Source organism: Anneissia japonica, unplaced genomic scaffold (assembly GCF_011630105.1).
Source record: "Anneissia japonica isolate Jap-2015-1 unplaced genomic scaffold, ASM1163010v1 scaffold4240_len331602_cov119, whole genome shotgun sequence".
Taxonomy (NCBI): domain Eukaryota; kingdom Metazoa; phylum Echinodermata; class Crinoidea; order Comatulida; family Comatulidae; genus Anneissia; species Anneissia japonica.
In genome coordinates, this window is record NW_022698708.1 from 11493 (window position 1) to 23535 (window position 12043).

Here is a 12043-nt window from a genome sequence, read left to right on the forward strand (position 1 = left end):
TTTTAAGGCAGCTTTAAAAACTCACCTTTTTAACTTGTATTTTTCTTAATTTTTTTTCCCCCGAATTTTATTTTTACTGTTAAGCGCATTGAGGCTTTAGCATAATGCGCTATATAAGCCAAAATTATTATTATTATTATTATTAATGAGTCTTGTGAAAGCGAGTCTTGTGAAAGCGAGTCTTGGGAAGAAGGCGAGTCTTCAAAAAACAAGTAATGAGTATTCAGACTTTGGGAAGATGAGGGTGATGCTTCGCTTGCAGTATCTAGTAACTAAGATAAGATATTAAAAGAAAACATAAAGGCTGTCTCTTATACACATCTAGATGTGTATAAGAGACAGGTTGTACTCATGGCAAATGTTGTGGTATGTTTGTCTCATCATTGCAACTGGCAAATACCTATGTGGCCAGAGTGTTATGTTTCGGCATATCACATATCTTGTCCTACAAAAAAATATATATACTGTTATATATTTTATTTGAATTTCCACATTTCAACAACAGCTGAAAGTTAGGTTTGAAGTAACATATGCACCATGTTATTATTTAATGGGGCATTATTGTTGTGTAGCCTAGCTTCTAGGCCTACAGTATATCAATAATAATCTTATTGTTACAGGAATTGGTGTTGGCTCTGATGATATACTGTAGTGTTATAGCACATCACCTTTATTTTAAGACAGTGCAGTTTGTAGACATTTAGGCAGTTTTTTATAGGACCAGGCCTATAACTAGGCCTTATAGTATTATTAGTATGCCTACTAAGGGCCTAGGCCTATTATGAAAAAAAAAAAATTAATGTGACAAAGTCGCCATGGCATGACAATTCTAGGCTAGTAGTAGAAACCTACTAACTTTACCGTCAGATGGATAAGGCTGCGTGCGAACTCACCTGCTGCGGGACTGGAGCAGTGTCCTGGTCAGGAGTGCGCTACTGCTGCTGGATAGACACTGACTGTGCTAATCCTAGGCATAGGCCTAATTATAAAAAACAAGTCATCGGACTGATATACGTTTATTAATTCAATTGAATTATTCCTCCATGATTGAATTGACGTTGACTAAACCGTCTCTCTGTAACTGCGTACGTAAACGATCACAAAAACTTCACACTACAGTTATGTATTGTCTAGGCTAGTAGTTGCTCGATCGTCGGGACGATTTTTCGATCAGCTGCTCGCCAAAATTGACAGACTGGTCTTGAATATTAATGAGTTGGTTAGAAAATGCTACCAAGCTACTGAAAAAAGTGATCAGCCTCGTTTTCACCTGATTTTCATGTTTTATTTCTCTAATTATCGTTACATCTCAACGTTTTGAATTTTTTAAGTATTTTTCCCGAACTCAGGAAAGGTTAAATAAGCAATATATGGCCACTTGTCTCATCCCCGCACTTCCCCTTTAAGTACATGATAGTAACTTTTGTATGGTGAACACCTCAGTTGGTGATAAATAGAGGTAAAGATGGTAATGATAATGATTTTTTAAGAAAAATGTATCTTTCCATCAGGATTTGAACTTGTGTACCACTTGTTTTCAAAGCCCAGTTGGTAGAGTATCTTAAAACAGTAATCATGTATTAATAAGATTAAGAAGGAGCTCACCAAAAGTTGCATACACACGCGATCAGTAACTTGTCCACGCTGTGCACTGTCGGTTTGTTCTAGGCCTGGCCTCTGTCATCAGCATATCGATGTGCAATGGCAGAGGAAAGCTAAGCCTAGGTAGTGGAACTAACACTCGATATAGTTTACAAATATTTCAATTTACGAATGCATTTACCCCATGGTACCAAGGGGTACGTAAAATGGACGTTTAAATGGATATGTCTGGTAAACTCTCTAATAAACTTCATTATTTTTAATCCAAGTTTTTGGGATAGGTCGCGATCCAACCGATACTACAGCTATAAAATGCATGAGAAAATACATTTTTTGACTTGGAAATATGAAGTTTTTTAATAGGAAATCATCACATCATCAGGTTAGCGCTAAGTATAAGGGTAAACGAAAAAAAAGGCATCTACAATATGTTAAAGGTACCTGGGGTCAATGGTCAGAAATTTAGGACTGCGAAGTTTGGGGTTTATAAAGAAAATGAAAATGTAGCATTAGTGATAACCTTTTTGATATTCCTTTTTTATTACTTCGCATGTTGCTTTGGCCAAAACTTTGAGTTCCAATTCGAGAATAAAGTGAATTTTTATATATTAATTATTACTTTTATGATTAAATGCAACTTATTATTACGAATATTACTGTTTATTAGTTTTTTTCAGCAAATGCTCTGCTGTGATTGTAATTGTTGATGACATTGTAAGTGTAGCTGAAGGCAATGAAACCAGAATAATGTGCAACATGACGCGAAGTAGTTCAAGTAGTGTAGGTATTCCTACCGTAACCTGGTATAATGTCACCAATGGAGTTAGTGATACAATAGCACAATCTCAAGGTGGAGTTGGATTGGTACGTTCTTCATACATCGACAGATTCAGTGTTGATGGAGACACAACACTAGTAATTGCTAACACCAGCCGAAGTGACAACGGCACGTATCAGTGTAGTGTATCTATATTTGACGATCCCCCTTCACCTGCATCTGATGACTTCATTTTGAGTGTTGTATGTAAGTCAACATTGATTGCTCATTTAATTAAATGTAAATATTTTAGTAAAACAAAAACTTTTTAGATTAAAAGTCTCACATTTTCATTTTTAATTATTTTCCTTGTTCAGTGAATACACCACTTGAACAACAATATTTAAACGCTGAGATTATCAAAAGAAATACAAGGTGTCAGGGTTTAAATCATCTCTCTAATTAGGAAAAGATCATCTCTCTTTATGAGAGCATCAGACTTGACGTACAGATAGAGATATCTTTATTGTTGTAAAATTACATACATAGTACAATTATGAAATTTTCTTCCTTGTTGTGAATCCAGTAGAGTAAGTCTATCCTACTGTCAATTTTATTAAGAGTACCTTCTCTGAAAGATGTCATCAGGGGACTTTGAATATGATACTAATGCATTTCATGCTAGCTTCTATTCTTTTTTGACCTTATCATCTGGTATCACGCTAACTGTTTGCCAAGACGCCAGGGGCAAAAACTATTTTGGATTGGTGAAAAAAAGTTCAACAGCTTCAACCATTTTGGCAAAGGCCTAAAATCAAAAAAGTTTTAAATACTTGCTAAAGTACATCGTTTTTTTCATTTGAGCTCCATTTTTCCCAAACTCCATGCAACGATTATTTGTATGTTTTTGTATGAGTAGCCTTGCTGCAAACGTCATTGCGTGCCTTGCAAGTTATTTTTTATTTGTAATTGTTATTTTGACGCGGTAGATGAAGGGCAGTGGCTGTATGCCATACTGTAGACGAATATGAATGTACCAACTAGTTTAGGTTTTTCTACTAAAACATGAGGGCCGATCGATGTGATGGTGGTAGAAAGGGCATATCCTAGTATCGTTAGTGATTAAATACGTCATCTAATACGTGAAATACCTTTAGGTGATGTGTGTAATAGTTTAAAGGACTTGTGAAATATAGCTGGAATATGACGTTTTAGGATCAACATTACCTAATAAAAACGTGCCAAATTTGAAATCTGAAAAATGTCGGCTTCAATTATTCATTAATTTGGATGGCCTTACTGCAAACCTGCCAGAAATTTATGAGGTAAACAAATCTGCGTTGTGATGTCATTCTTGCTGGGAAAACCTATGCGCAAGCAGATTAGTAATTGTGTATGGGGTGTTTTTGGTATGATCTGTCCAAGTAGTACAGCTACGGTTTGTGGTTTAATTGTTATGGTATCTATACACTTAAACAATTTAGCATCAATAATATTGTGCTAAATACAACAATGACAGTACTACACAAAATGTAGAAGCAAATAAATTCACATCACGATGATCATCATGATCCAAGAATAGACCTAGACTGTGCTAGACTAGAGTGAGAAAGAGAGGACCTACCTTACCCAAGGAGAAAGGCCTAGGCTACTTAGAGTTGCAATTTTATTCATGACTTGCACTTGTACAAAAATGATAAGCAACAGCTAAAAAGTAAACGTAAGTAAACAGCCAGAAATAGGACCAGAGCTTTCAGACAACACTAGTCCTTCCTCAGTGGCGAGTGAGTGAGGGTTGAAAAAGCCAGATAGTATAAAGTGAGAATTTCATGCAAGCATGATTAGAAACAATAGGCTAGGCTAGATGGGATTAGAATAAACAGCCTAAACACTGTCTCTTATACACATCTAGATGTGTATAAGAGACAGCATCCCAACGACCACTAATGATTACAGAGCCAAACCAAGGCAATATATATACACAGCCCAGGTGTGAATGCAAATAGTGGAAGACAAGCTACTGTATGTGGCTCGATTCCAGTAAATGCAGAGAATATTTTGTCATTCTTAACGCATCCTACGAAATTCTAACGAGACAGCACTAGTCCATAAATTTGTGAACAAGATCGGAGATCTAAAGATGCAATCTCTACCGTGCATCAATGGCAGCATGCTGGATCTCAATAGAGATTCTTTAATAATATATAAATTTTAAAAGGCAAATGGGAAAAACCCATAAAACAGCAAACGGCCACATAATGCAAAACTATTTAAAACTAGATTTGAACTCGTCACTGAGGACGATTTAGGTGATCCGCCGCAATTTGACCCTCGAGGAAGTGTGCGCGATGCAGATTGAACAATTTTTAAATGCTGAAAATGGCCCAAAGTATACGCTAATTCATTTTTTTAAAAGAATTTGAAGCATTTTAAAAGATTTACTTATGCGTATGCGCACGCCATGACGCCATGACGATCGATCAAGGATAAGCGAGATACGCTCAAATGCGTATTTTCAAAAATGACGTCATAGCTAAAATACACTTTCTTTGAATTCAGATGCCAATATGATGACGTCACAATGTCCGATCAGCCATTATGATCTATAAAATCATATTTACAACTTATGTGCTTTCAGAATATGTAATAAAAATTGGGGGTCACCTTTCATCCTAAAGAGCTATATTTGATTATAAATAGGCATAATTATAAGCATATGTAATATTTGACGCACACGTACGCGCACGTTAAGACGTGCAAACAAAAAAGTATGATACCTAACATTCAAACTTGATCTGAAGTATAAGCCCATTTAATATTATTCAGAAATGACTAATGGTTAAGATGATATGACGTCATCAACGTTTTGAGAAAAGAAATATAATTGGTGATCCGCTCAATGGTAAACCAAAAAAAAAGCCGAGAATGTGAAATGAATGATTGACACAACACTGTAAAGTTTCTAAAACTTTATTAAAAGACCAAAACAAATATTTTGTGTATTTTGAAACACAAATATTATTCAACAAACAGCGGTTTGACTGAGATTATAGTACATTGCCAGTGCAAATTTACATAAGAAATTAATCAAAATACAAATATAAGAGTTTTTAAAACTAACCAAAAGTTTAAAAAAATATCATTTAGATAATTAAAATAGTAGTAAATAATTTGTTTATAGAACGAATTAAAATAAATGTTAAATGCTGTTGAAATGTTAAATGGGGTTGTAGAATTGAACATAAAATCTGCCAAAAACACATAGGCAAATTTGGCATTGTATACAAATGGTGTGGATATGGATGTAAAAAATATCCAAAAATAACTGGTGAAAGATTCATTTGCCTTTCAAGTATTTTTTTCGTGTGAAAAGTCACCAAATTATGTTTATACCCAGGCTTTTGATTTATGATCAATCATATTGATTTTATGGTACAAAAAGAAACCAATTAAAAGAAGAATTTAGTTTGTGGCTACTTTGTAACTTGATAAGCTGGTGCATTTTTACCTTTCTCAGTTCAGGATATATGTTTTTTTTTTTACTATTGGGAGGCTATAGATTTTGTTTTAATTTAGTTTTTATCAATCTCTAATTAAATGTTTCTTTTTTCTTCCAGATTTAGATGATGTCGTGATTAACATCAATTCTAATACTTCTGCTGAAAATGTTACAATCACATGTTCTGCAAATGGCAGTCCACCTCCCATAATTATTCTCATTAAGGATGATGATGTTATCAAGACAGAAAATAATGCAGTTCTGACTTATGAGATAGATAATGTAACACAGAGTGATAGAGGAAGCTACAAATGTACAGCATCTGACAGTGTTGGCTCCAAACATAGTAGAACAATAGTACTCAATTACTGTAAGTATTGCAATATATTATTATGTAAAACATAACTATTGACTACTGTATCAGATAATTGACTACTGTATAGACTACTGTAGAGAAATTTAACAAACATTTCCAAATTTAAAGAACACATTTTAACCTAACTTTTGATATTGTAATTAACTAACTATTGAAATTAATTACTATACATATGTTTTGATTGATTTTGACTTAGATAAGTACTATTCAATTTGTCATTTAGTAATTTTTGTTTATGGTTCAGTATTTCATATCTTGTATTTTCATATTTTACCACTTATGGTCCTGCACGGCCTTGATGAAAAACACCATGTCACCGTGGTTTCATGATAAATTATATTCTTTTGAATTAGCCAAGAAATTAGCAAAAATTACTGATATCCATAGACTGTCATACTGTACACATTCGCATTCTAAAAGGCACTATTTTACTGGACAATTGACTGAAACTGTTGATTCTTTTATGATGTTTCTTTGTTTTATGAGGCTAAACACTGCAACTCATTTAAAAACAAAATTAGTTTTGTCTACACAACAAGTCCACCAAAATCCTGTTAACAACATCCACAGGTTTAATTTAAGGTTTTATCTGAAAGAAATTTAAATAAATTCTTTTAATTTTTTTTCCTAGTTAAACCTGAAGTGACCTTAGATAAAGAAGTCACTATTGCTCCTGGTGGGAGTAAAACTATTACAGCAAGAGTTTCTGCTAATCCTAATGACATCACTTATAAATGGACCATTGATCCTGAGAATAATGATATCATAATCTCCAATGATGATGTTACAGACACAGACCCTTTCTCTTCAACAATCACAATAATGGCATCAGAATCAGCTGAAGACAGCACAGAGTATACAGTAACAGTAGAAGTTACTAATAACATTGGATCAGCAACACAGCAAGCCAACATAAATGTCAATGGTAAGCTTTTGAATTATTATTTAGGTTTAAATATATATGAAATGAGTTGTGATGCTGACTGATATGTTCTTGTAATAATTGCTATCTAGAACTAGTTGCTTTGTTTCACCCACCTACAGTTCTTCTTTATACACATTGACTGCCAGACCTTATTTATATTTATTTATTATTCAACAATATTTCATGAGGGGGCTCTTACAGCGAAGCTGACTCAAAGAGACCCTTAATAGTAAATACAAATATATAAAAAGGACAGAGAAATAAAAAAATACTATAAAATATAAATTTTCTCTAAAAAAGACATAACATTACTTAATCGCGATATTGGTGTCTTAAATAATCTTTAAGACAAGATTTAAAACTGCTAACAGAGACATCACAAAAGACCGTTGACATAAAATTTTAAAAAAGAAGTACCTTTGAAATAGGAACTATTTTTTAAATATTGCAAATGCGGGTGTGGAACATAAAATGTATCATTTGTTAAAGCCCTTGTCTGAATTCCTATTCTGTTAATTTTATTAGTTCCTAAATAGGAACTATTGTGATCACTCTTCACTGTATTTCCTGTGTGTAGTGTGCGTGTGTGTGTGTGTAGACATTTATGCAAATGCACATGCGTCAAAGAAAAGTTTTCCGACATTTTGTTTTACCTCGCGATGCAAAGTTTGATGTGAAGTTTCTGCAGTGTTAGTCAGGGATTACGCTAACCGATCGGCAAGTCGGCATGGATGAAACTATTTTGGTTTTGCGGCAAAAAAAAATCAACTGCCGCAGGCATAGGCATTTTGAAGAATCGATCTCCATTTTTCGCTACCCTACCTCCATGCGACATTTTTTTTTCGTGGTATGAGTAGTCATATGAAGGTAATATATCCCGACAGTTGGCTATGCAGCATTGTACCCTTTGAATGCAAACTGAAGACAAGTGAAGATATGAAGGCAGCCGACTGTTGGGTACATAACAAATATCTAGCTTAGGCTTTCCACAAAAACATGAGGCCTAGTTTAGTACAGTAGTTACTGCGATGCGAGGGTGGTAGATCGTTTAATCAATGATATCATGTTATACATTGAAATAATGTGTGTAAAATTTAAGAATGCACCGTGTGGGTCGCTTTCTTTGTTATGCGGTAGTATACGTAGCAGAGTGACGGCGGCTAGGCCTAGCCTGGGGCCTAGATCGTGTACGTTCTTGATCATCATGATGAAAACTACAGGTATTTTGGTTTTTTTACGGCAAAAAAAATCAACTGCCGTAGTTGAGTCATTTCTGGCAATTCCGTGACCGTGGAGAGGCTATAACTTAGTTTTTCAGTGGATTTGTCTTCCTTGAGGGTATAATAACAAAAATAGCTTGGGTGTCCCTTGCGAAAGTGTGGGCATAACCTGTGAGAGCCCTAAATCCAAAATGGTCGCCTTCCGCCATTTTGAAATTTATTATTTCAGTGTTTTGGCCTACATGGCTGCTTTAGTGCATGGATTTAGAGATTTCAGGGGTCCAGGATTTCATTTTTGATGTCGGATCGATGATTTGACCTAGTTTTGGCCTTAAAATCCAAGATGGCCGCCAATTTCTCTTCAAAATCTTCATTTTTTGGTAAAATCATCATAGTGCCCCTATAAAAGGCTTAATGAAAGCTCAGATCATGCTGAATTGACTGACAGACAATAAAACTAAAATCCAAGAATGCTGCTAACTCACGCACTCAAATGTTCAAGTTCATCTCAGAAGTTAAAAGGTTACAATTGTAATATATTCTAATTCTAATACTAATTTCCTGAATTATCAACTAAAAAGTAAGTTATTTCTTAAACAATAGGCTGCTACTCATCATCCGAGTCTGTTGTATCACTTCTACAGTAGTACTACTGTACACTCATCGCTGGTTCTCAAAATAGTCACTAGTGAGCTGGTGCAGCAAGGGTGGCAGAGTACTGATGAACAATTCAAGATTTCTTAACCATGACAAATGGAGGACGGATGCTAGTCTAGCAACTTAAAATGGCACTGGTGATATGTGATGTAGTTTGTCCTTGTTCAAATGGTGCAATGTGGTGGAAGGCCGGCTGTACTCTTCTCAGTTTACGCCCCTTGGAAGCTCTGGCCTACCAGAAAGTGATATCTGAACTCAGTATAATCTTACCCACATAGCAAACAAACATGGGCCCCATATAGTAAAGTTATAGGCCAAAATATGGGCCCCCTGCAGTTTGGTCTACACTGGAAAGAGCTGCTTGTGAAGTTGGCCCAAATTTCATTTTTAAGGATGTATTTGTGTCCCTTAATGTTTGCATTATAGTTTCGATTGGAACCCATATGGGTATGCCCAAATTAATTCATGCGCCCATTGTAAACTATATTTGAGTATTTTAAGGGTTGAATAGGGGTTGAAACATAAGGGTGCCCTACAAATTGGCACATACGAGAAAGAGCTGCTTTGAACCCTAAATCCATAAGGGTCCGACAAATTTGGCCTAAATAACCTTATGTGCCCTTTAAAGGATATATTTGGCCCCTTAGGTTTGCATTATGGTTTCATTTGGAACCCATATGGGTTTGACCAAATTAATTCATGTGCTATATCTGGTTTTTTTCTTCAGAGCTGTACAGGGGCTGAAATGTAACCTAGGTAAAAATTCCAGTTGGACCAGTTGGAACTAGAACCACATTGGGTGTTGGGTTTTTTAACAATTCAACTGGTCTTCAGCTGGACGCAGTTTTAACTGGTCTTCAATTGGTCACAGCATATTCTTCTTGTGTAAAATAATAATAGATTTAATCGACTTCTGTAGACAAAAATACACTGAGTTCAAGATATACAAAACCATAATTTCTTTAATTAAAGAACATCAACTGGAGAGGACAAAAGATTTCATCAGCTTTGTCTTCACCCTTTAACTTTCATGCACTTGATTTAGCAGTTTCCTCACCTCAGGAGTTGTCAATCACCTTCCCAAAATACCCAAATGTGTGGTCATTGCAAGTGCTCACAATGAAAGGTATGATGGTATTTGTGATATCTTCTGTGAGCACTGACCATGTCTTTGGATTTGGGAAAAATATTTGGTGTGTATATTGTTATGTGTAGGTATCTTGCTGTCCATTGATGATGCACATCATCCTTGATAGTTACCGTAGAAAAGGAAATACCTGTCATGATAAGTTTGATGGGCCATGCAAGAGCAAGAGAGTTTATGATGGTGCATATTTATTCTTTTCAAGTAGTCACTCCAGTGGTACTCTGAGCCATCCCTCATTTTAGCCATATCAACAACTGATAGAGTATAACATTTCTACAGTATCCAAGCCCAAAGACATTCAAATGAAGTGTGGTTTATTCTGAATACAAGGTAATACTGCAGAAGCTTGAGGGATTAAAATTGGTTAAAAACACAAGTTTGATATGTGCACATCGTTTTCTGTGAGGGTGAGAACCTGAGCACTGGTGTGGCAAGCAGAGATTATAGATTCAGAGTCAGATACAATGCTGCTCTCAGCCTATGCCAATTGATAATAGAGATACAATGAAGAAGTTGTACTAAACAGACGTGTATCCAACGCTTATGTTCCAATCCAAGTTGGACGCATCAACGTCTAGGTAATCTACTGATGTGATGCTCTCTGAAGCGAGGGAGCATTTACTGTACGTGAAACTGAGGGTAAAAGTCGGTGTTAAAGAACAAAGTCAAAGTCACACATTGTAAAATGAGACTTTTTGACCATTGAGAGCCAAGGTTTGTAACCTGTTACCTTCTGAGATGCACTTAGTGTAGTTTTTACTTGCATAAAATTTGAAAATTTGACACTTGTGAGATGAAAATCAGCAGTATGGATTTGAAGGTCAAATCTAAACAATGTACAGTAACTAGCTAAAAGCTTCATTTTCTGTTACCTACAAATGCTGACCTTTCGCCACCTGCGATGACCACAGCAGCATTTAATTTGAAGGTCAAACCTAAATGTACAGGACATGAAGTATGAATTATTGAATGTTAACAGCACAGAACACTGAAATTTTATAAAATGGAACTACAATTGACCTTTAACCACAAACATTGACCTCTGACCTCCAAAGTGACCTCAGCACCATTTTTAGATTTGAAAGTGAAACCTAAATAATTTGGAAATCAAATATGAATTTCTGGATATTAACAGTACAATACACTGGAATTTTATAAGCGAACTAAAAGCTTCATTTTTTATTAACCCCAACTGTTGACCTTTGACCTCTGAGATGACTTCTGTATAATTAATTGTAGCTTTATTGTCCATCAGTCAATTCAGCATGATCAGAGCTTTCATGCAATCCTTTTATAAGGCACTATGACGAATTTACAAAAAAAAGCGGTTTTTGACAAAAAAATTGGCGGCCATCTTGGATTTAAAGGTCAAAACCAGGTCAAATCTTCAATCCGACATCAAAAATGAAATCCTGGGCCCCTGAAACCCCTAAATCCATGCACTAAAGCAGCCATGTAGGCCAAAACACTGAAATAATAAATTTCAAAATGGCGGAAGGCGGCCATTTTGAATTTAGGGCTCTCACAGGTTGCGATTTTTTTTTCCGTACGAAACATTTACATGAAACTTTACTCGGGCCGTCTCGGCTGAATCGACCCGAAAATCTCATTGCAGAATTCAGGAGGTCAAAAGGTCATCAACAGATAAACATCTACAGAACAACGTCTGAGAGAACGTCGAACGTGACAATTTTAATTTTTTAGTTAGGCCTGGGTTTTGCATAATTTATACATAGGCCTACTAAAAACGCTTTCTGGGAAAAGCACAAAGAGTAAGGAAAAGCGCGTTTTTCTTCATCTGATCAAATGAAACAGAATGACAGTTATTTTCAAATTAAGAGAAGAGCTGAGAATAGGCAG

At 35.5% G+C, this 12043-nt stretch overlaps 1 protein-coding gene across 5 annotated transcripts in view; it reads left to right on the plus strand.

The window, feature by feature from the left end:
* Nucleotides 1–12043, plus strand: part of LOC117102741 (Down syndrome cell adhesion molecule-like protein 1 homolog) — a 67287-nt gene that overhangs the window by 3404 nt on the left and 51840 nt on the right. For all 5 annotated transcript variants that reach the window (XM_033243144.1, XM_033243145.1, XM_033243146.1 and 2 more), the window contains exons 2-4: nucleotides 2270–2626; nucleotides 5977–6228; nucleotides 6866–7159. In XM_033243144.1, the coding sequence (XP_033099035.1) occupies nucleotides 2270–2626; nucleotides 5977–6228; nucleotides 6866–7159 (903 nt within the window). The remainder of the gene's footprint in view (nucleotides 1–2269; nucleotides 2627–5976; nucleotides 6229–6865; nucleotides 7160–12043) is intronic.